The sequence below is a fragment of the Triticum urartu genome, chromosome 2A, assembly GCF_056163025.1.
Source record: "Triticum urartu cultivar PI428250 chromosome 2A, HENAU_Tu73, whole genome shotgun sequence".
Classification (NCBI taxonomy): Eukaryota; Viridiplantae; Streptophyta; class Magnoliopsida; order Poales; family Poaceae; genus Triticum; species Triticum urartu.
Window position 1 is genome coordinate 766901017 of NC_141874.1, and position 23756 is coordinate 766924772.

At 42.1% G+C, this 23756-nt stretch overlaps 1 protein-coding gene across 1 annotated transcript; it reads right to left on the reverse strand.

The window, feature by feature from the left end:
* Positions 1–7013: 7013 nt before the first annotated feature.
* On the reverse strand, positions 7014–11541 carry LOC125538561 (uncharacterized). Its single transcript, XM_087542603.1, has 9 exons — positions 11451–11541; positions 11213–11340; positions 10634–11083; positions 10341–10511; positions 10083–10229; positions 8065–8163; positions 7800–7934; positions 7574–7677; positions 7014–7071 (listed from the first exon to the last, which is right to left on the reverse strand). Exons 1-9 carry the CDS (start codon positions 11539–11541, stop codon positions 7014–7016), a joined length of 1383 nt encoding a protein of 460 aa, XP_087398729.1.
* Positions 11542–23756: the final 12215 nt, after the last annotated feature.

Sequence of the window (23756 nt, forward strand, 5' to 3'; positions counted from 1 at the left end):
GCTCGACGGCGCTGCTCTGGAGGTGGGCGACGACGGTGGTGGCTGGGAGTAGTGGATGGGGATTGGGGATTGTGGAGGGCGGCAGAGGATGGTGGAGGGGCTACCATGATGGGGATTGGGGATTTTAGTCGGGGGAGGGATAGCAATGGCGCACCACCTAGAGGTGCGCCATAAGTAACTTTTTTTTCGATAGCAATGGCGCACCACCTAGGGGTGCGCCATAAGTAACTATTTTTTTGTATATCAATGGCGCACCATCCAGCGGTGCGCCATTAGTAATTATTATTATTATTATTATTATTATTATTATTATTATTATTATTATTATTATTTGCATCGAATAAGTTTTTAGAAAATGAATATGAATATGAAACAGTAATAATTTTTTAAAAAATATCATCAAATTTGTTATTTGAAAATATTTATGAATATGAAAAAATATCATCAAATTTGTTATTTGAAAATATCATCAAATTTGTTTTTTTTGGATTTTTAGTTGCATTCATTTGTGAATTGGTAAAACATTTATGAATATGAAAAAATATCATCAAATTTGAAAAAATATTCATTAATTCAAAACGTGCCCATGAAATTTAAAAAAATTCATGCATGAGTTCAAAAAATATTACTGTTTTGCAAAAAAGTAAAAAATATAAATATATATATTAATGGCGCACCATCTAATAGTGCGCCATTACTAGTTTAAACTAGTAATGGCGCACTGTGAAACGGTGCGCCATTAGTAGTTTTGCAAAAAAAAGAATAAGAAAAAATTACAGTAATGGCGCACTCTCTGCCAGGTGCGCCATTACTAGTTAAAACTAGTAATGGCGCATTGTCTACCTGATGCGCCATTAGTATGTATGGAAAAATGGAAAAAAAATTAATACTAGTGGCGCACCCTATTTCTGGTGCGCCATTAGTGTCTTCCACACTAATGGCGTATCACCAACAGGTGCGTCATTAGTATATAGTAGTGGCGCACTGCTTCCCTGGTGCGACATTAGTATCAATCCTATCTATAGCCTTTTTCCTAGTAGTGACTCAACCCGGTCATAGGCCTTATGCATATCCAATTTCACTGCACATAGCCCCCTGCGACCTTCTCTTGAGTTTTTTATCTTATGGACACACTCATATGCTATTAGTACATTATCAGTAATTAAACGTCTCGGAACAAATGCACTTTGAATGGGGGAGATAATGTCAGGTAGAATACCTTTCAGTCTAGCAGCCAACATCTTTGAGATAATTTTGTACATCACATTACATAGACTGATAGGTCTATATTGTGTAATTTGTTCAGGCGAGTCTACCTTGGGAATGAGTACAATGGACGTATCATTCCACTCTGCCGGGATCTGCCTTGTATTGATCGCAAACAACACCTCCTGGGAAATCTCATCACCAATAATATGCCAGAACTTCTTAAAAAATATAGCATGGAGACCATCAGGGCCAGGCGCCTTGAGATCTCCTATACTGTGCACAGCCTTACGTACATCATCATGGGTATACGGGGCTAATAAAATTTCATTCATTTGCTCAGTAACTTTCGTTTGCACATTTTGCAGAACAGCAGGGTCAACATGGTTTACTTCTGAAGCAAAGAGGTTACCGAAATAATTCTGGACATGTATGTTGAGTGCTGATGTACCTTCAATCACATTCCCCTGGTCATCATTTAATTTTTTTATCAAGTTCTTCTTACGCCTCGCCGAAGCAAATGCTTGGAAGAAACCCGTGTTCCGATCCCCATGCTTGAGCCATCCTACAAAAGATCACGGATCTTACTTTCCTAATTTATCCAAATCAACCGATCATTCCAATAATGCAATTTGCTTTAGGAAAAGAATAACAAAATTTCAAGAAACAAATAATCTCTACTCTTAATGGAGCAGCTGGTAGTCTTCGTTCCGATTTTTTTTCATCCCACCTCCCAACTTCGTCTGGTTTTCTTCGTCCTCCTGCCACCTCCACTGATCCGATCTGCGGTGACAAAAAAACCGAACGATGCCGTAGAGATTTCCCTTTGCACGAACAAAAAATTGGACGACACCCTAGTACGAATACGAAAAGGGCAGCGATCTGCGCCGGCGCACCGGCGCAACGGTTTGGCCGGTCGAGCCCGAGCCGTCCGATGCGGTTAGCGCGAACCATTAGATCTGCGCGCGATTGTGTACCGAGCCAACCGTTGCAGCAAAAAAACACGTTTTGTTGCAACCATTGTACAAACAGCCACAACGAGAAAAACAGGGGAGCTGGATCCCTCGCGTCTGCCCGTCCCCGGTCCGCGGCGGCGGCGGCCGGATCCGCCTGTTTTAAGTTCCCCATGGCCGAATCACGTCGAGGAGGGGCTTCCCCATCTATCAAGCGGCCTTGGAATTGCTTCAACCATGTCTTACATCCGTAATGACCTCCTTGCCTCCATGGATTTGGGCTCGAGCTCCACTGCCGTTCATGGCCGAAGTCCCCTGAGGGGGCAAGGCCCTAGTGGTAGTGGACCGGTGCTGCAACGGTACAAAAACCCTGGTGTGGTCTTCCAAGATGTAGCACGACATGGCCGGGATGAAATTGATCTGGTATGATTTCCCAATTGCAACCCTAGATCCTTTTGTTCACAAAAAGATGTTGCAACCTTTGATTTCAATTGATGAGCATGAGATTAAAAAGAGATTTTCTCAACGTACTTGTGTTTGATTTTTGTGTAATGTTTCTGATATGTTGTCAATTAATGGTAGCATCTTCCTGCTGTCTGCTAGTAAAATGTTACAAGTATGTGTTGCACTTGCTACGTGCTACTTGCTTTATGTTACATGCTACATCCTAAAATGTTGCATGCAGGAGTTGTTTTGGAATTGTGATTGACATGCTGCATCCACTTTTTTTGTTCACGTTTTTTGCATGTTTTTTGATGCAGCAAAAAAGAACTGACTTGGGTGCTGATTTTGTTGCAGAATGTTGCTATGGAGCCATCGATTTTCCTTGATGATGATATGCAAAATGTTGCGCACGAAGAAGAAGATGATGGCATTGATCTGAATGATACTCCGGGACATGATAGTGACGATTCCTTGCAGCTGAACACGGATGGTGCAGCTCCAAATCATTGCAATGCCCGTGTGACCGGTGACAATGCCAATGGAAATGCTGCAACAATTGTTGATGAACCAGACGAAGATATATCATCACAGCCAGTTGTCCCTTTTGTTGGAATGATTTTTGACATTGTTGAAGAAGCTCAGCGTGTTTACAATGAATATGCTTCGAAGATGGGCTTTGGAACTCGCATTGTGACGTCAAAGCATAGTAGGAAAAATAGCTTGGAACAGAAGCGCATCCTAATCTATAGAGTTTTTGAGTGCATACACTCACGGAAAGATCCTTCTAAGAATGTTGGTGGAAGCATTTCTGACGGGGCTGCAACAAATCAAAGTGATGATGTTGATATGAGCTATGCTAGTAATAAAAAATCTCCAAGAAAACAAGCTGGCATCTATATGGATGTGAGCGACAAGAGGCGAAGAAACCGGTTGGAGCGGTATGATTGCAAGGCTCGTATGGGTGTTAGCCTCAAAGAAGGTAGCTAGGTTGTGACAGTTTTTGAGGCCGATCACACACACCAGCTGATGTTGCAAAGGGGCGTCGAAGATTTTGCCGCTCTCACAGAAAGATCCCCGATGCAGACATGCAATACATCACTTCGCTGCACTATCGCAACATATCAACGGCTAATATGATGGGCTTGCTTGGAGATGCACGTTGTTGCGATCCTAGGAGTTTGCCGTATGTGAAGACTGATGTGACAAATGCAAAAGCAAAGCTGCGAAGGGGCCTGTCAGAGCGTTATTTGGAGTTGACAATCGAGTACTTTGAGAGAAGACAAGTGGAGAATCCCAACTTCTTTTTCTCGAAGCTAGAAGAAGATGGAGCTGTTAGGGCACTTTTCTGGGTTGATGGGAGAACAAGGGCCTTGTATCCAAAGTACAAAGATTGTGTGTTTTTCGACACCACATTCTGCACCAATCGCTACAACTTGCCCTTTGCTCCGATTGTTGGCATTAACAACCACACACATACTGTTTGCTTGGGTGCGTTTTGTTGCCTGATGAGACCATCGAAACTTTCAAGTGGGTCTTCCAGCAATGGATGTTGGCAATGAATAACGACCATCCTTTGAACATTATGACTGATCAAGACCAGGCAATGGCTAAAGCCATCTCAATGGTATTTCCACATTCAACACACAGATGTTGCAAGTGGCACGTCTTCCGGGTTGCAAGGACGAAACTAGGGAAGATGTTGGGCAAGGATGAGCCTTTTGCTGAAGCATTCTATGGTTGCATCAATGATTCCGATACTGTTGAGGAGTTTGAAGAACGGTGGAAGCAGATGGTCGAGTCATTTGGTGTGGCTGATAAGAAACACCTAAAGAACATGTGGGACAACAGGGAGATGTGGGCTCCTGTGTACTTTAGGAATAAGTTCTTCCCATTCACATGAACAACCGGGCGGTCCGAGGGCCTGAATTCCTACTTCAAGACTTTAAATCATCATGGAGACTCGGTTTGGATATTTGTCCAGCAGTTTGAGCTTTGCCAGGAACTAATGCTTGATCGTGAAGACAATGCTGGCTTCATCAATGAAGCGACGAGGCCTCCGCTCTGGGGCAAGTAAGTCCAAAGTCATGTAGCATTTTTTTAGTTTTCCAGCACAGTGTGGTTGCAGCATTTCTTTGAAACATATGTAGCAATTCTTATTGATGTTGGAAGCTTTTTTTGTTTGCAGCTACGACATTGAAAAGCAAGCTGCAGATTTCTATACCAGAGAGGTATTTTCCAAGTTTCAGAAACTATTGGCTAAATCAACAGGCTATGGTCTGCAATATCAGCTGCAAGGGGATGTCATCTGGTTTCGCCTTGTTGCAAACTATGGCGTCAACCCAAAAGTGTACACGGTGCGTGTTGCTCCTAAAGATCAGGCATACATGTGCACCTGCAACATGTTTGAGATGTGTGGGCTGATCTGCCCACATATCATGCGTGTCATGGTGCACCTGAATGTGCAAACGATACCTACGACTTACATGCTTCCAAGATGGTCTAAGAGAGCAACCGACCTTGCGCCTGAACCGGGCGATGGGCATAGAGCTATGCATTTCGGCGTCCCCACGACAAACACCCTAAAGTTTAACTCTCTATGCCTGAAGTGTGGGAAACTCGCTTCTGATGCTTGCTTCAATGATGAAGCTTATAGTTTTGTCTCTGGGCTAATTGATTAGGGCAGTGTTGGGGTTGCTGCAATAAAAGCTAGAGCAACTGATGGGTTTGCAGGAGACGAAGAAGGCCAAGGTCATGCAGGACATGAACAAGTCTCAGGAGGTCCAAGTACAGGTCAGCGGGATCCACCCCCCGTAGGACTACGGAACCCACCAAAGTCTGCAAAGAAGGGGAGGCCAAAGGAGAAAGAGAAGCGCAGGAAACCACTATTTGAGATTCGAGAAGATGAAATGAAGAAGAAAGCAAAGAAGGACGCGGCGAAAACGAAGAAAGCTCCAAAGCCAAGGGAAAAGAAGACTCCATGCAAATATTGTGAAGATGAAGATCACAACGTGAAAGATTGCCAACTCCTTGCAGCTTTTCTTGCTGCGAGTGCGAGCGTGAAAGCTCCGGGTGTCGAAACAATCCTTACACTTTAGGATATTTTCGTGAGGGAAAAAATGATGAATTACCTTGTAACACCCCATGACTTATGATAATAAGTTGTGTTGACTAGCTGTGAATGTTTGTTTTGTGGGATTGCAACATATTACTACATGCGTGGTTTGAAAAAAGCAGAATGTTGCTTTTTACAAGAGTTGTTTTTAAATAAATTCTTATTGTTATATGTTTGTGAGAGCTTACTTTTTGTAGTATGATGGTGCCAAAAGTAGAATTTAAAAAAAAAGCAGAATGTGGGTTTTTTATTTATTTTTTTTAAAAATAGTACTCAATGGTTGTTGTAACCACAGCTTGATCCATGCTTAAAAAGAACATGTTTTAAGCTTTTGAAAAGCATGGTTGAAGCTTTTGAAAAACATGGTTGAATCTTTTTGAAAATATGGTTGAAGCTTTTAGGAAACATGTTTGAAGCTTCAAGAAAACATGTTTATAAGATTTCTGAAAAGCATGGTTGCAGCTTTTTAACAACATGGTTGAAGCTTCTGTAAACAAGGTTGCAACTTTTAGGAAACATGGTTGAAGCTTTTGAAAACTTGGTTGTAACTTTTTCAAAGTATGTTGAAACTTTTTCAAAATATGGTTGCAGCTTTTAGGAAACATGGTTGAAGCTTTTTGCAAACATGGTTGAAGCTTTTTAAAACATGGTTGAAGCAAAATAAAAAGTTTGAAAAGGAAAAAGCCTTGAATGATTTAAAGTGTTAATTTAGCTGTACAGCAAAAGTTGGGAAAGGAAGCATATTTACATTATGCTTCCAGCAAAAATATTGTAGGGATGTAGCTAATTTGCAGGTAAAAAAATATATTTTGGCTCTGCAACAAATCTAACAGAAGGTTGTAGCTATTTCCTGTGAGCTTCCAGTAATATAAGTGTGTGACAAAAAGTAGCATTCACATATTATTTTTCAGAAAATATGTTTTGAGGGGGAAAATGCACAGAGATTCCCTTGAAACTTCAATGGATGAAGTTTGAAATATTTTCATATTTCAGAACTAGTGAAACAAAAAACAATTGTCACCGCATGATCATGTTGGCAAACAGAAGAACGCATCCATTAAAAACGTAAGTGCATCATCCAAATATCAAGTTATCATCGGTTTACATACCAAAAGGACACATGTTTACTGGAGGTATCAACCGTTTACATACGAACGCGCACTACTCTAATCCTATCAGAACGCTACCACCTCGGACATGATCTAGACCTAACGAAGAAACAAGCTTGTTCGTCTTGAACCTTCCAGAAAATCAAGCCGTCAACTCATCGTTGAACGCCTGCTCCTTTGGGGCGTTGTTCATTGGGTGGCTGAAAAGGTTGTATGCCACATCGATGCGGTATCGCGCCATGTCTTCCTGTAAAAAATGAATACAAAAGGTAAGCAAGTATGATACTAGTTATTCTTGTGTTGCATGAGTGATGAATGCAAAAAGTTCACATCCATCCACCGCAAAAAATTGATATGGATGTAGCAAAATTATGATATGGATGAAGCAAAAGCAGAATGTAGTTGTAGCAAACTAGACATATGGATGTAGCTAAAAAAGCCTAGTAGGTACAAACTTGAACCACATATGAAGCAACAACAAAACATGGTATTCTTCTATTGCATGAGTATTGAAAACAAAGAAAGTAGATTGTAACAAAATGACAAGACAAAAAATTAAAAATGTGTGCCTGCTTGAACTCTCTCATTGACTTCCCATCATAGTTCTCCACATACTTGAGCCCAAAAAAACCACAATCACATCTGTGAGATAATAAAAAGTTCTCCATCATACTTCCCATGCGTAGTTGAAAAAACAAAATGTTGAAATGGAACACATGATTGAAGCAAAATTCAAAAAGAAAACTCACAGGGTATCTTGCTTTGGGTAATCCTCTAGGTCAACACGGGCGAAGGATCCAACATTGACATTGAATTCGTTGCACTCTTGTGCGAGGGTTGCAAAGTTTGTGATCTAGCACCGAAAACACACACAAAAGTTTCAAAAATAAAATGAGGTGTGTAAAGATGACAACAGGGCATTTATGTAGATGAATCAGAAGGCTAAACAGAAAAAATTAGAGAGCATGAGCATACCAGGTTATTGGCTTGCTTCTGTAAAGGAGATTGTTTTCCTTTTGAATGGATTGAGTCAAATACATTCCACTGCTTGTGAAGCAAGTTTGCGCAAACAACTATCCAATGGCGATCATGAACAATTGTGAAAAAGAGCTGCAAAAAACAAAAGAAAGGCGAAAAGGTACTCAGAACATGTAAAAAATGTTACAGGCGCATCACATCATTGGATCATATTTGGAAGTTATTTGTGGTGTGGAACAAAAGAAAGCTTCGTGAAACTTACGAGGTCAAACTTTTGAACCTTGAACACTTTCATAGCCCTTTCAAGCTCAGCCATGAGTTTTGCTCGTTGGAAAGTTGATGGGTCTTGTTTTAGTAGGATCTACTTGAAAGATACAACAAATGGTTAGTGTGTGTTGCAACGAAAATGTGAAAAGAAAATAAAAGAATGAAGCATTGCTTGTTTTTACAAAAACATACTCCCGCGTGGACTGAGAAAATGTATTTCTTCAGCTCCGGTTCTTTTGCTGCACGGGATGCAATGTTGTTCATCTCGATACATAGTGACATGACCTCATCATTCATATCCCCGCGAGGCTTGAAGCATACAAGGAATTTCTTATATCCAATGTAAAATCCACCTAGCTTGATGAAAGGTGTCCTGTTACCATAGATGCAACCGAATGAATCATTTGTTTCGAGCAGAAAAAAAATAGAAAGCAAAAACAGATAAGGCTTAGGTAGCTCACACTTGTTCATTGGGTTGTGATTTTCTCAATGGTTTCCCGTGTTTTACAAACCTCTCATACATTTCTGCAGCCTTGTCGACCTTTTTCTTCTTTGCCTTGGTATTTTTTATGGCTGGAACTTTGGCCATCCTCTTCTTCCTAGTGTTCTTGTCATGTGTGCTAGGGCCACTGCTTGCATCAGCAAAATGCTCTTCTGTAGCGACCATCTTAGCAGCTATAGCAAAAAAATACAAATGGATGAGTTTGCAAGAGATTGTACAAAAAGAATTTGCTGGAATCACACAATTTTGAAAAAATGTTATGGAGAAAAACAAAAGGAAATGATGCAAGATGAAGAAAGCATACTTGGGCTGTCATCATCGTCTGAAACAGGAAACACGGGGATGTTTGCATAGATGGGACTGACTGTGCTCTTCTTAATTATAGGCTCATCTGTGGAATGCATCATCTCATAGTCTTCGGAGCCCTTTGGGAACAACTCACAGGATGGCTCGTCGTCCCAAATGCCAGCTGTCGCACTCCTGGGTGCATCATAGAAGAGTGGGGGGCTGTGAGCTGAGGCGTTGTCTTCCATCTCGAAACTCACTCTTTGTTGCTCACGAGTTTCCGCAGCCTCTGTTGCAACTTCTAGGTTCAATCCGGTGACTTCATCCTTGTTGATGCTAGGTGTTGTACCTTGAGCTTGAGCTTGAGCACCAATGTCGGTATTTGCAGCTTTAGCATCATTCTCTTTTCCGCGACATTCGTCCATGATAGGTGCTTCAAAGGAAAAGTTGGGCTCATTGGTAGCTGTGATGACGTCTCCAATATCACGAAGGAGAGCGGCCATCCGGTTGCACTGCAATTCCTTTAAACACTGTCCAAACTTGCCTACTACACCATCCACCTCTGCTGCAAAAATACCCTTGTGCTTGTCGTATAGCATTTGAAACTGAGTTGGTACCTACAAGAAGGCAAGTGGCCAACATTTTTAGTGATAAGTAAATCTAGATTTTGAGAAGTAGGTGTGCTGCTGTGTCACTATGTATCAAATAAACAGTGTGATTGCAGCAATTTACTGTCGTGGATGAAGCATAAAAAACAAATGGTCTATACCTCTAGGTAGCAAATTATGGATATGGATGTAGCAAAATTATGACATGTTTGAAACAAAAACATAATGTAGTTGTAGCACACTAGACATATGGATGTAGTAAAAAAAGCCTAGTAGGTATGAACTTAAACCACATATGAAGCAAAAACAGAACATGGTTGTAGCATATCAGAATGAGGGATGCAGCAAACAAAATATACACTTGCAACTGGGTATAGTAAATAATGCAAAGCCAAAGGCAAAACAGGAAATGAATACAAAGAAAAAGATAGTGTAGATGGGGGAAAAGTACCCTTAGATCTTGCATGCTAGGGAATGATTGCTGCAGCCAATCGTTGAGCGAGGATGATAGGTGTGGTTCAGCTTCAACATTTTGTTGAGCCTCGTTTGATTGAGAGTCCTTTGCTGGAATTTCAGCACCTTGAATTTGGCTTCCTTGGCCACTAGTTCCTTGGCCACTAGGTGCTTCAGCACCAACTCCCTGCCCACTGGCTGCTTCAGCACCAACTTCCTGTCCCGCGAGTTGTGCTGCATAGGGGGTGTTGCACAAACTCCGTATCTAGGAAAACAAAACATGAGTGGCGGAAATAAGAAGGCTGCCATAACCTAAATGGAAAAGCAAAGATTTCTACATGCAAATTCAGTGAGCAAAAAACAGGGGGGTCTTAATACTCCATTGGCAAAGGAAAGTACATAGGCGGGATGTAGCAAAATTACTTGGGTGTGTTTCCCGTAGAAAGGTTGGACAAGAGTGAGCTTGTTCTTGTCAACTTTATCGAACCAATCAAAATCCTTTTGACAAACAAAACGTATCCTTCGCACGGAATAATCAATGGCATGCTCATTTGGGAGGCCGGCCGGAATATCAATATGATCCATGTATATGATCTGCATAGAATGGAAAAGGACATTAGCCAACAAAAACATAAATGCGAGCTATAGAAATGTATAAAAGGTTTCATGCAGCAAAGAAAAAAAATGCATGTATTTCATTTTGTTGCGTTGCATACCGCTAACATGGGAAGGCATGAAGCAATCTGAAACTCCGCTGCTTTTTCTGTATTTGCTTGCATCCTCTTCTTCTCTTGAAAGACTCCAACCTCCTCCATTGCTCGTGCCAACAAGTGCTCATCCCAAGCGAATTCATTCACCAAAGACATATCTTCCAAGGAAGCTAGATACTCGAGATTCACCATATTGCCAGTGCCTGGGCACAAAACTGTTGCCAATGCAAGGAGTGTCCAAGTCCTATTTATCATAACCACGTCCTCATCGCTGCAACTAGTGAGCAACTTGACAACATGGGCGATTGGAGCCCTGTTCCCCTCCTTGTAGATGCTGCGAAGATCATGTTCATCACTCTTCTTAAGAAGCTTCACGGGTCTATCACCGGATGGCACGTTGAAAATCCTTTTCACCATGAGCTTGCTGAAGGTGATGGACTTGTTCTTGTGTTTGAACTCTTAGAGTATGTGATTCGTGTTCATCACAACAAACTCAATGAGCTCATGGGGCACCTTGAAAGACCGGATGTCCAACAAGTCTCCAAACGGTCCCTCCCTTATGATTCTCTGTTTTTTTGGTGATACTTGCTTCCCAATCTCAGCCAGCCTTTTTGAGTTAAACATTGACTTAAAGCCACATAGATTGCCTTTCTTCTTGGTCTTCTTCTTAACCTTCTTACTCCCTTCATTCTCACCAGCGGTGCCTGCGACATCTACAAAAAGGAAAAAAACAAGTCAATAAAGCCCTAAAACTGCATCATCAGTAGCTAGGAAAAAAACATACAAGAACACCTAAAAAATCTGTAAAACATATGAAACATACAAGCACGCATAAAAAATGTACAGACTAAAACATGTCCTTCAGTTAGCACAGCATTAGGGCCATGTTTGTTTCGCTTCAGCATTAGGGTCATGTTTGTTTCACTTCAACCTTAACTAAGAATTTTGTGAAAAATAATATTTAACAAAATTACTGTTGGGTAACGTAGTAATTTCAAAAAAAATTCTACGCACACGCAAGATCATGGTGATGCATAGCAACGAGAGGGGAGAGTGTGATCTACGTACCCTTGTAGATCGACAACGGAAGCGTTAACTTGGTTGATGTAGTCGTACGTCTTCACGGCCCGACCGATCACGCACCGAAACTACGGCACCTCCGAGTTCTAGCACACGTTCAGCTCGATGACGATCCCCGGACTCCAATCCAGCAAAGTGTCGGGGAAGAGTTCCGTCAGCACGACAGCGTGGTGACGATCTTGATGTACTAATGTCGCAGGGCTTCGCCTAAGCAATGCTACACTATTATAGAGGACTATGGTGGAAGGGGGCACCGCACACGGCTAAGAATATGATCACGTGGATCAACTTGTGTCTCTAGGGGGTGCCCCTGCCTCCGTATATAAAGGCTCAAAGGGGGGGGGCCAAGAGGAGGCGCGCCAGGAGGAGTCCTACTCCCTCCGGGAGTAGGACTTCCCCCCCCCTTTCCTAGTTGGAATAGGATTCGCGGAGGAGAGAGAGGAGGAAGGGGGGCCGGCCCCCTCTCCTTGTCCTATTCGGACCAAGGGAGGGGAGGGGCGCGCGGCCCATCTCTGGCTACCTCTCCTCTCTTCCACTAAGGCCCACTAAGGCCCATATATCTCCCGGGGGGTTCCGGTAACCTCCCGGTACTCCGGTAAAATCCCGATTTCACCCGGAACACTTCCGATATCCAAACATAGGCTTCCAATATATCAATCTTTATGTCTCGACCATTTCGAGACTCCTCGTCATGTCCATGATCACATCCGGGACTCTGAACAACCTTCGGTACATCAAAACGCATAAACTCATAATATAACTGTCATCGAAACCTTAAGCGTGTGGACCCTACGGGTTCGAGAACAATCTAGACATGACCAAGACACGTCTCCGGTCAATAACCAATAGCGGGACCTGGATGCCCATATTGGTTCCTACATATTCTACGAAGATCTTTTATCGGTCAGACCGCATAACAACATACGTTGTTCCCTTTGTCATCGGTATGTTACTTGCCCGAGATTCGATCGTCGTTATCCAATACCTAGTTCAATCTCGTTACCGACAGGTCTCTTTACTCGTTCCGTAATACATCATCTCGCAACTAACTCATTAGTTGCAATGCTTGCAAGGCTTAAGTGATGTGCATTACCGAGAGGGCCCAGAGATACCTCTCCGACGATCGGAGTGAAAAATCCTAATCTCGAAATACGTAAACCCAACATGTACCTTTGGAGACACCTGTAGAGCACCTTTATAATCACCCAGTTACGTTGTGACGTTTGGTAGCACACAAAGTGTTCCTCCGGCACACGGGAGTTACATAATCTCATAGTCATAGGAACATGTATAAGTCATGAAGAAAGCAATAGCAACATACTAAACGATCGGGTGCTAAGCTAATGGAATGGGTCATGTCAATCAGATCATTCAACTAATGATGTGATCCCGTTAATCAACTGACAACTCTTTGTCCATGGTTAGGAAACATAACCATCTTTGATTAACGAGCTAGTCAAGTAGTGGCATACTAGTGACACTCTGTTTGTCTATGTATTCACACATGTATTATGTTTCCGGTTAATACAATTCTAGCATGAATAATAAACTTTTATCATGATATAAGGAAATAAATAATAACTTTATTATTGCCTCTAGGGCATATTTCCTTCAGTCTCCCACTTGCACTAGAGTCAATAATCTAGATTACACAGTAATGATTCTAACACCCATGGAGCCTTGGTGCTAATCATGTTTTGCTCATGGAAGAGGCTTAGTCAACGGGTCTGCTACATTCATATCCGTATGTATCTTGCAAATCTCTATGTCTCCCACCTGGACCAGATCCCGGATGGAATTGAAGCGTCTTTTGATGTGCTTGGTTCTTTTGTGAAATCTGGATTCCTTCGCCAAGGCAATTGCACCAGTATTGTCACAAAAGATTTTCATTGGACCCGATGCACTAGGTATGACACCTAGATCGGATATGAAATCCTTCATCCAGACTCCTTCGTTTGCTGCTTCCGAAGCAGCTATGTACTCTGCTTCACATGTAGATCCCGCCACGACGCTTTGTTTAGAACTGCACCAACTGACAGCTCCACCGTTTAATGTAAACACGTATCCGGTTTGCGATTTAGAATCGTCCGGATCAGTGTCAAAGCTTGCATCAACGTAACCGTTTACGATGAGCTCTTTGTCACCTCCATATACGAGAAACATATCCTTAGTCCTTTTCAGGTACTTCAGGATGTTCTTGACCACTGTCCAGTGATCCACTCCTGGATTACTTTGGTACCTCCCTGCTAGACTTATAGCAAGGCACACATCAGGTCTGGTACACAGCATTGCATACATGATAGAGCCTATGGCTGAAGCATAGGGAACATCTTTCATTTTCTCTCTATCTTCTGCAGTGGTCGGGCATTGAGTCTGACTCAACTTCACACCTTGTAACACAGGCAAGAACCCTTTCTTTGCTTGATCCATTTTGAACTTCTTCAAAATCTTGTCAAGGTATGTGCTTTGTGAAAGTCCAATTAAGCGTCTTGATCTATCTCTATAGATCTTTATGCCTAATATGTAAGCAGCTTCACCGAGGTATTTCATTGAAAAAATCTTATTCAAGTATCCCTTTATGCTATCCAGAAATTCTATATCATTTCCAATCAGTAATATGTCATCCACATACAATATCAGAAATGCTAAAGAGCTCCCACTCACTTTCTTGTAAATACAGGCTTCTCCGAAAGTCTGTATAAAACCAAATGCTTTGATCACACTATCAAAGCGTTTATTCCAACTCCGAGAGGCTTGCACCAGTCCATAAATGGATCGCTGGAGCTTGCACACTTTATTAGCTCCCTTTGGATCGACAAAACCTTCCGGTTGCATCATATACAACTCTTCTTCCAGAAATCCATTCAGGAATGCAGTTTTGACATCCATCTGCCAAATTTCCTAATCATAAAATGCGGTAATTGCTAACATGATTCGTGAAGGAAATATGCCCTAGAGGCAATAATAAAGTTATTATTTATTTCCTTATAATCATGATAAATGTTTATTATTCATGCTAGAATTGTATTAACCGGAAACATAATACATGTGTGAATACATAGACAAACAAAGTGTCACTAGTATGCCTCTACTTGACTAGCTCGTTAATCAAAGATGGTTATGTTTCCTGACCATGAATAATGAGTTGTTATTTGATTAACGAGGTCACATCATTAGTTGAATGATCTGATTGACATGACCCATTCTATTAGCTTAGCACCCGATCGTTTAGTATGTTGCTATTGCTTTCTTCATGACTTATACATGTTCCTATGACTATGAGATTATGCAACTCCCGTTTACCGGAGGAACACTTTGGGTGCTACCAAACGTCACAACGTAACTGGGTGATTATAAAGGAGTACTACAGGTGTCTCCAATGGTAGATGTTGGGTTGGCGTATTTCGAGAATAGGATTTGTCACTCCGATTGTCGGAGAGGTATCTCTGGGCCCTCTCGGTAATGCACATCACTTAAGCCTTGCAAGCATTATAACTAAGATGTTAGTTGTGAGATGATGTATTACGGAACAAGTAAAAGAGACTTGCCGGTAACGAGATTGAACTAGGTATTGGATACCGACGATCGAATCTCGGGCAAGTAACATACCGATGACAAAGGGAACAACGTATGTTGTTATGCGGTCTGACCGATAAAGATCTTCGTAGAATATGTAGGAGCCAATATGGGCATCCAGGTCCCGCTATTGCTTATTGACCGGAGACGTGTATCGGTCATGTCTACATTGTTCTCGAACCGTAGGGTCCGCACGCTTAAGGTTTCGATGACAGTTATATTATGAGTTTATGAGTTTTGATGTACCGAAGGAGTTCGGAGTCCCGGATGAGATCGGGGACATGACGAGGAGTCTCGAAATGGTCGAGACGTAAAGATCGATATATTGGACGACTATATTCGGATTTCGGAAAGGTTCCGAGTGATTCGGGTATTTTTCGGAGTACCGGAGAGTTACGGGAATTTGCTGGGAGAAGTATTGGGCCTTGATGGGCTTTAGTGGGAAGAGGAGAAAAGGCCTGCTGCGCCCCCCCTCCCCTCTAGTCCGAATTGGACTAAGGAAAAGGGGGCCGGCCACCTTTCCTACTCCTCCACTTCCTTCTCCCTTCCTCCCCTCTTGATGGACTCCTACTAGGACTTGGAGTCCTAGTAGGACTCCCATCCTGGCCGCACCAATGGCCTTGGCCGGCCTCCTCCTCCTCCATCCTTTATATACTGAGGCAAGGGGCACCCCATAGACACACAATTGATCATTGAGATCGTTCCTTAGCCGTGTGCGGTGCCCCCTGCCACCATATTCCACCTCGGTCATATCGTTGTAGTGCTTAGGCGAAGCCCTGCGTCGGTAGAACATCAAGATCGTCATCATGCCGTCGTGCTGACGGAACTCTTCCTCGACGCTTTGCTGGATCGGAGCCCGAGGATCGTCATCGAGCTGAACGTGTGCTAAGAACTCGGAGGTGCCGGAGTAACGGTGCTTGGATCGGTCGGATCGGGAAGAAGATGTACGACTACTTCCTCCACGTTGTGTCAACGCTTCCGTTGCGATCTACAAGGGTACGTAGATCATACTCTCCCCTCATTGCTATGCATCACCATGATCTTTCATGTGCGTAGGAAAATTTTTGAAATTACTACGTTCCCCGACAGTGGCATCCAAGCCTGGTTTTATGGTTTGATGTTATATGCACGAGTAGAACACAAGTGAGTTGTGGGAGATATAAGTCATACTGCCTACCAGCATGTCATACTTTGGTTCGGCGGTATTGTTGGATGAAGCGGCCCGGACCGACATTACGCGTATGCTTACGTGAGACCGGTTTCCCCGACGTGCTTTGCACAAAGGTGACTTGCGGGTGACTGTTTCTTCAACTTTAGTTGAACCGAGTGTGACTACGCCCGGTCCTTGCGAAGGTTAAAACGGAGTCTATTTGACAAACTATCCTTGTGGTTTTGATGCGTAGGTGAGATTGGTTCTTGCTTAAGCCCGTAGCAGCCACGTAAAACTTGCAACAACAAAGTAGAGGACGTCTAACTTGTTTTTGCAGGGCATGTTGTGATATGATATGGTCAAGACATGATGAGATATAAGTTGTTGTATGAGATGATCATGTTTTGTTGAAGTTATCGGCAACTGGCAAAAGCCTTATGGTTGTCTCTTTATTGCATAAGATGCAAGCGCCAAATAATTGCTTTACTTTATCGCTATGCGATAGCAATAGTTGCAAGAGCAATAGTTGGCGAGACGACCATGTGACGACACATTGATATAGATCAAGATGATGGAGATCATGGTGTCATGCCGGTGATGATAGAGATCATGACAGTACTTTGGAGATGGAGATCAAAGAAGCAAGATGATGATGGCCATATCATGTCACATATTTTGATTGCATATGATGTTTATCTTTTATACATCTTATTTTTGCTTTGATTGACGGTAGCATTATAAGATGATCTCTCACTAAATTATCAAGAAGTGTTCTCCCTGAGTATGCACCGTTGCCAAAGTTCGTCGTGCCCAGACACCACGTGATGATCGGGTGTGATAAGCTCTACGTTCAAATACAACGGGTGCAAAATAGTTGCACACGCGGAATACTCAGGTTATACTTGACGAGCCAAGCATATACAGATATGGCCTCGGAACACGGAGACCGAAAGGTCGAGCATGAATCATATAGTAGATATGATCAACATAATGATGTTCACCATTGAAAACTACTCCATCTCACGTGATGATCGGTTATGGTTTAGTTGATTTGGATCACGTGATCACTTAGAGGATTAGAGGGATGTCTATCTAAGTGGGAGTTCTTAAGTAATATGATTAATTGAACTTAAATTTATCATGAACTTAGTCCTGGTAGTATTTTGCAAATTATGTTGTAGATCAATAGCTCGCGTTGTTGCTTCCCTGTGTTTATTTTGATATGTTCCTAGAGAAAATTGTGTTGAAAGATGTTAGTAGCAATGATGCGGATTGGATCCGTGATCAGAGGTTTATCCTCATTGCTGCACAGAAGAATTATGTCCTTGATGCACCGCTAGGTGAAAGACCTATTGCAGGAGCAGATGCAGACGTTATGAACGTTTGGCTAGCTCAATATGATGACTACTTGATAGTTTAAGTGCACCGTGCTTAACGGCTTAGAATCGGGAATTCAAAGACGTTTTGAACGTCATGGACCATATGAGATGTTCCAGGAGTTGAAGTTAATATTTCAAGAAAATACCCGAGTTGAGAGATATGAAGTCTCCAACAAGTTCTATGGCTAAAAGATGGAGGAGAATCGCTCAACTAGTGAGCATGTGCTCAGATTGTCTGGGTACTACAATCGCTTGAATCAAGTGGGAGTTAATCTTCCAGATAAGATAGTGATTGACAGAATTCTCTAGACACCATTACCAAGTTAGTAGAACTTCGTGATGAACTATGATTTGCAAGGGATAATGGAAACAATTCCCAAGCTCTTCGTGATGCTGAAATCGACGAAGGCAGAAATCAAGAAAAACATCAAGTGTTGATGGTTGACAAGACCACTAGTTTCAAGAAAAGGGCAAAAGGGAAGAAGGGGAACTTCAAGAAGAACGGCAAGCAAGTTGCTTCCCAAGTGAAGAAGCCCAAGTCTGGTCCTAAGCCTGAGACTAAGTGCTTCTACTGCAAAGGGACTGGAAGCGGAAATGCCCCAAGTGAATGGCGGATAAGAAGGATGGCAAAGTGAACATAAGTATATTTGATATACATGTTATTGATGTGTACTTTACTAGTGTTTATAGCAAACCCTGAGTATTTGATACTAGTTCAGTTGCTAAGATTAGTAACTCGAAACGGGAGTTGCAGAATAAACAGAGACTAGTTAAGGGTGAAGTGACGATGTGTGTTGGAAGTGGTTCCAAGATTGATATGATCATAATCGCACACTCCCTATAATTTCCGGATTAGTGTTGAACCTAAATAAGTGTTATTTGGTGTTTGCGTTGAGCATGAATATGATTTGATCATGTTTATTGTAATACGGTTATTCATTTAAGTAAAAGAATAAATAGTTGTTCTGTTTACATGAATAAAACCTTATATGGTTACACACCCAATGAAAATAGTTCATTGGATCTCGATCTTAGTGATACACATATTCATAATATTGAAACCAAAAGATGTGAAGTTAATAATGATAGTGCAACTTATTTGTGGCACTGCCGTTTAGGTCATATTGGTGTAAAGCGCATGAAGAAACTCCATGCTGATGGGATTTTGGAATCACTTGATTATGAATCACTTGATGCTTGCGAACCATGCCTTATGGGCAAGATGACTAAAACGCCATTCTCCGGAACAATGAAGCAAGCAATAGATTTGTTGGAAATCATACATACTGATGTATGTGGTCCGATGAATATTAAGGCTTACAGCAGGTATCATTATTTTCTGACCTTCACAAGATGATTTGAGCAGATATGGGGATATCTACTTGATGAAACATAAGTCTGAAACATTTGAACAGTTCAAAGAATTTCAGAGTGAAGTGGAAAATCATCATGACAAGAAAATAAAAGTTTCTACGATATGATCGCAGAGGTAAAATATTTGAGTTACGAGTTTGGTCTTCAGTTAAAACAATGTGAAATAGTTTCACTAATCACGCCACCTGAAACACCACAGCATAATGGTGTGTCCGAACATCATAACCGTACTTTATTGGATATAGTGCAATCTATGATGTATCTTACCGATCTACCACTATCGTTTTGGGGTTATGCATTAGAGACAGCTGCATCCACATTAAATAGGGCACCATCTAAATCCGTTGAGACGAAGCCTTATGAACTGTGGTTTGGCAAGAAACCAAAGTTGTCGTTTCTTAAAAGTTTGAGGTTGCAATGCTTATGTGAAAAAGTTTCAACCTGATAAGCTCAAAACCCAAATCGGAGAAGTGCGTCTTCATAGGATACCCAAAGGAAACAATTGGGTACACCTTCTATCACAGATCCAAAGGCAAGACATTCGTTGCTGAGAATGGATACTTTCTAGAGAAGGAGTTTCTCTCGAAATAAGTGAGTGGAAGGAAAGTAGAAAGCTTGATAAGGTAATTGTACCTTCTCCCTTATTGGAAAGTAGTTCATCACAAAAATCTGTTCTTGTGACTACTACACCAATTAGTGAGGAAGCTAATGATGATGATCATGTAACTTCAGATCAAGTTACTACCGAATATCGTAGGTAAACCAGAGTGAGATCCGCACCAGCGTGGTACGGTAATCCTGTTCTGGAAGTCATGTTACTAGACCATGACGAACTTGCGAACTATGAGGAAGCGATGATGAGCCCAGATTCCGCGAAATGGTTTGAGGCCAAGAAATCTGAGATATGATCCATGTATGAGAACAAAGTTTGGACTTTGGTTGACTTGCCCGAAGATCGGCAAGCAATTGAGAATAAGTGGATCTTCAAGAGGAAGACGGACGCTGATAGTAGTGTTACTATCTACAAAGCTAGAATTGTCGCAAAAGGTTTTCGACAAGTTCAAGGTGTTGACTACGATGAGAGTTTCTCACTCGTATCTATGCTTAAGTCTGTCCGAATCATGTTAGCAATTGCCGCATTTTATGAAATCTGGCATATGGATAAACAAAACTGCATTCCTTAATAGATTTATTAAAGAAGAGTTGTATATGACACAACCAGAAGGTTTTGTCAATCCTAAAGGTGCTAACAAAATATGCAAGCTCCAGCGATCCATCTATGGACTGGTGCAAGAATCTCGGAGTTGGAATATACGCTTTGATGAGTTGATCAAAGCATATAGTTTTATACAGACTTGCGGTGAAGCCTGTATTTACAAGAAAGTGAGTGGGAGCACTACATCATTTCTGATAAGTATATGTGAATGACATATTGTTGATCGGAAATAATGTAGAATTATTCTGTAAAGCATAAAGGAGTGTTTGAAAGGAGTTTTTCAAAGAAAGACTTCGGTGAAGCTACTTACATATTGAGCTCCAAGATCTATAGAGATAGATCAAGACGCTTGATAAGTTTTTTCAATGAGTACATACCTTGACAAGATTTTTGAAGTAGTTCAAAATGGAGCAGTCAAAGAAAGAGTTCTTGCCTGTATTATAAGGTGTGAAGTTGAGTAAGACTCAAAGCCCGACCACGGCAGAAGATAGAAAGAGAATGAAAATCATTCCCTATGCCTTGGCCATAGGTTCTATAAAGTATGTCATGCTGTATACCAGATCTATTGTATACCCTGCACTGATTTAGCAATGGAGTACAATAGTGATCTAGGAGTAGATCACTGGACAGCGGTCAGAATTATCCTTAGTGAAATAAGGATATGTTTCTCGATTATGGACGTGACAAAAAGGTTCGTCGTAAAGGGTTACGCCGATGCAAGTTTTGACACTAATCTAGATGACTCTAAGTCTCGGTCTAGATACATATTGAAAGTGGGAGCAATTAGCTAGAGTAGCTCCATGCAGAGCATTGTTGACATAGAAATTTGCAAAATACATGTGGATCTGAATGTGGCAGACCCGTTGACTAAGATTCTCTCACAAGCAAAACATGATCACACCTTAGTACTCTTTGGGTGTTAATCACATAGCGATGTGAACTAGATTACTGAATCTAGTAAACCCTTTGGGTGTTGGTCACATGGCGATGTGAACTATGGGTGTTAATCACATGATGATGTGAACTATCGATGTTAATCACATGGTGATGTGATCTAGATTATTGACTCTAGTGCAAGTGGGAGACTGAAGGAAATATGCCCTAGAGGCAATAATAAAGTTATTATTTATTTCCTTATAATCATGATAAATGTTTATTATTCATGCTAGAATTGTATTAACCGGAAACATAATACATGTGTGAATACATAGACAAACAAAGTGTCACTAGTATGCCTCTACTTGACTAGCTCGTTAATCAAAGATGGTTATGTTTCCTGACCATGAATAATGAGTTGTTATTTGATTAACGAGGTCACATCATTAGTTGAATGATCTGATTGACATGACCCATTCTATTAGCTTAGCACCCGATCGTTTAGTATGTTGCTATTGCTTTCTTCATGACTTATACATGTTCCTATGACTATGAGATTATGCAACTCCCGTTTACCGGAGGAACACTTTGGGTGCTACCAAACGTCACAACGTAACTGGGTGATTATAAAGGAGTACTACAGGTGTCTCCAATGGTAGATGTTGGGTTGGCGTATTTCGAGAATAGGATTTGTCACTCCGATTGTCGGAGAGGTATCTCTGGGCCCTCTCGGTAATGCACATCACTTAAGCCTTGCAAGCATTATAACTAAGATGTTAGTTGTGAGATGATGTATTACGGAACGAGTAAAAGAGACTTGCCGGTAACGAGATTGAACTAGGTATTGGATACCGACGATCGAATCTCGGGCAAGTAACATACCGATGACAAAGGGAACAACGTATGTTGTTATGCGGTCTGACCGATAAAGATCTTCGTAGAATATGTAGGAGCCAATATGGGCATCCAGGTCCCGCTATTGGTTATTGACCGGAGACGTGTCTCGGTCATGTCTACATTGTTCTCGAACCGTAGGGTCCGCACGCTTAAGGTTTCGATGACAGTTATATTATGAGTTTATGAGTTTTGATGTACCGAAGGAGTTCGGAGTCCCGGATGAGATCGGGGACATGACGAGGAGTCTCGAAATGGTCGAGACATAAAGATCGATATATTGGACGACTATATTCGGACTTCGGAAAGGTTCCGAGTGATTCGGGTATTTTTCGGAGTACCGGAGAGTTACGGGAATTCGCTGGGAGAAGTATTGGGCCTTGATGGGCTTTAGTGGGAAGAGGAGAAAAGGCCTGCTGCGCCCCCCCTCCCCTCTAGTCCGAATTGGACTAAGGAAAAGGGGGCCGACCACCTTTCCTACTCCTCCACTTCCTTCTCCCTTCCTCCCCTCTTGATGGACTCCTACTAGGACTTGGAGTCCTAGTAGGACTCCCATCCTGGCCGCACCAATGGCCTTGGCCGGCCTCCTCCTCCTCCATACTTTATATACTGAGGCAAGGGGCACCCCATAGACACACAATTGATCATTGAGATCGTTCCTTAGCCGTGTGTGGTGCCCCCTGCCACCATATTCCACCTCGGTCATATCGTTGTAGTGCTTAGGCGAAGCCCTGCGTCGGTAGAACATCAAGATCGTCATCATGCCGTCGTGCTGACGGAACTCTTCCTCGACGCTTTGCTGGATCGGAGCCCGAGGATCGTCATCGAGCTGAACGTGTGCTAAGAACTCGGAGGTGCCGGAGTAACGGTGCTTGGATCGGTCGGATCGGGAAGAAGATGTACGACTACTTCCTCCACGTTGTGTCAACGCTTCCGTTGCGATCTACAAGGGTACGTAGATCATACTCTCCCCTCGTTGCTATGCATCACCATGATCTTGCGTGTGCGTAGGAAATTTTTTGAAATTACTACGTTCCCCGACAATTCGGACAGACTTAAGCATCGCTATGGGTGAGAAGGTCTCATCGTAGTCAACCCCTTGAACTTGCCGAAACCCTTTTGCGACAAGTCGAGCTTTGTAGACAGTAATATTACCGTCAGCGTTTGTCTTCTTATTGAAGATCCATTTATTCTCAATTGCTTGCCGATCATCGGGCAAGTCAACCAAAGTCCACACTTTGTTCTCATACATGGATCCCATCTCAGATTTCATGGCTTGAAGCCATTTTGCGGAATCTGGGCTCACCATCGCTTCTTCATAGTTCGTAGGTTCATCATGATCTAGCAGCATGACTTCCAGAACAGGATTACCGTACCACTCTGGCGGGATCTCAATCTGGTTGATCTACGAGGTTCGGTAGTATCTTGTCCTGAAGTTTCATGATCATTATCATTAGCTTCCTCACTAATTGGTGTAGGTGTTGCAGAAACAGGTTTCTGTGATGTACTACTTTCCAATAGGGGAGCAGGTACAGTTACCTCGTCAAGTTCTACTTTCCTCCCACTCACATCTTTCGAGAGAAA

Excerpts from the sequence above, each read along its gene's own strand:
- LOC125538561 (XM_087542603.1), bottom strand. The coding sequence starts at position 11,541 with ATGACCCTAATGCTGAAGCGAAACAAACATGGCCCTAATGCTGTGCTA. Across the intron at positions 10,230-10,340 it reads TCTACGGGAAACACACCCAA|GTTATGGCAGCCTTCTTATT; the intron begins GTAATTTTGCTA and ends TTTTCCATTTAG. Across the intron at positions 7,678-7,799 it reads AGAAGCAAGCCAATAACCTG|ATCACAAACTTTGCAACCCT; the intron begins GTATGCTCATGC and ends TTTCGGTGCTAG.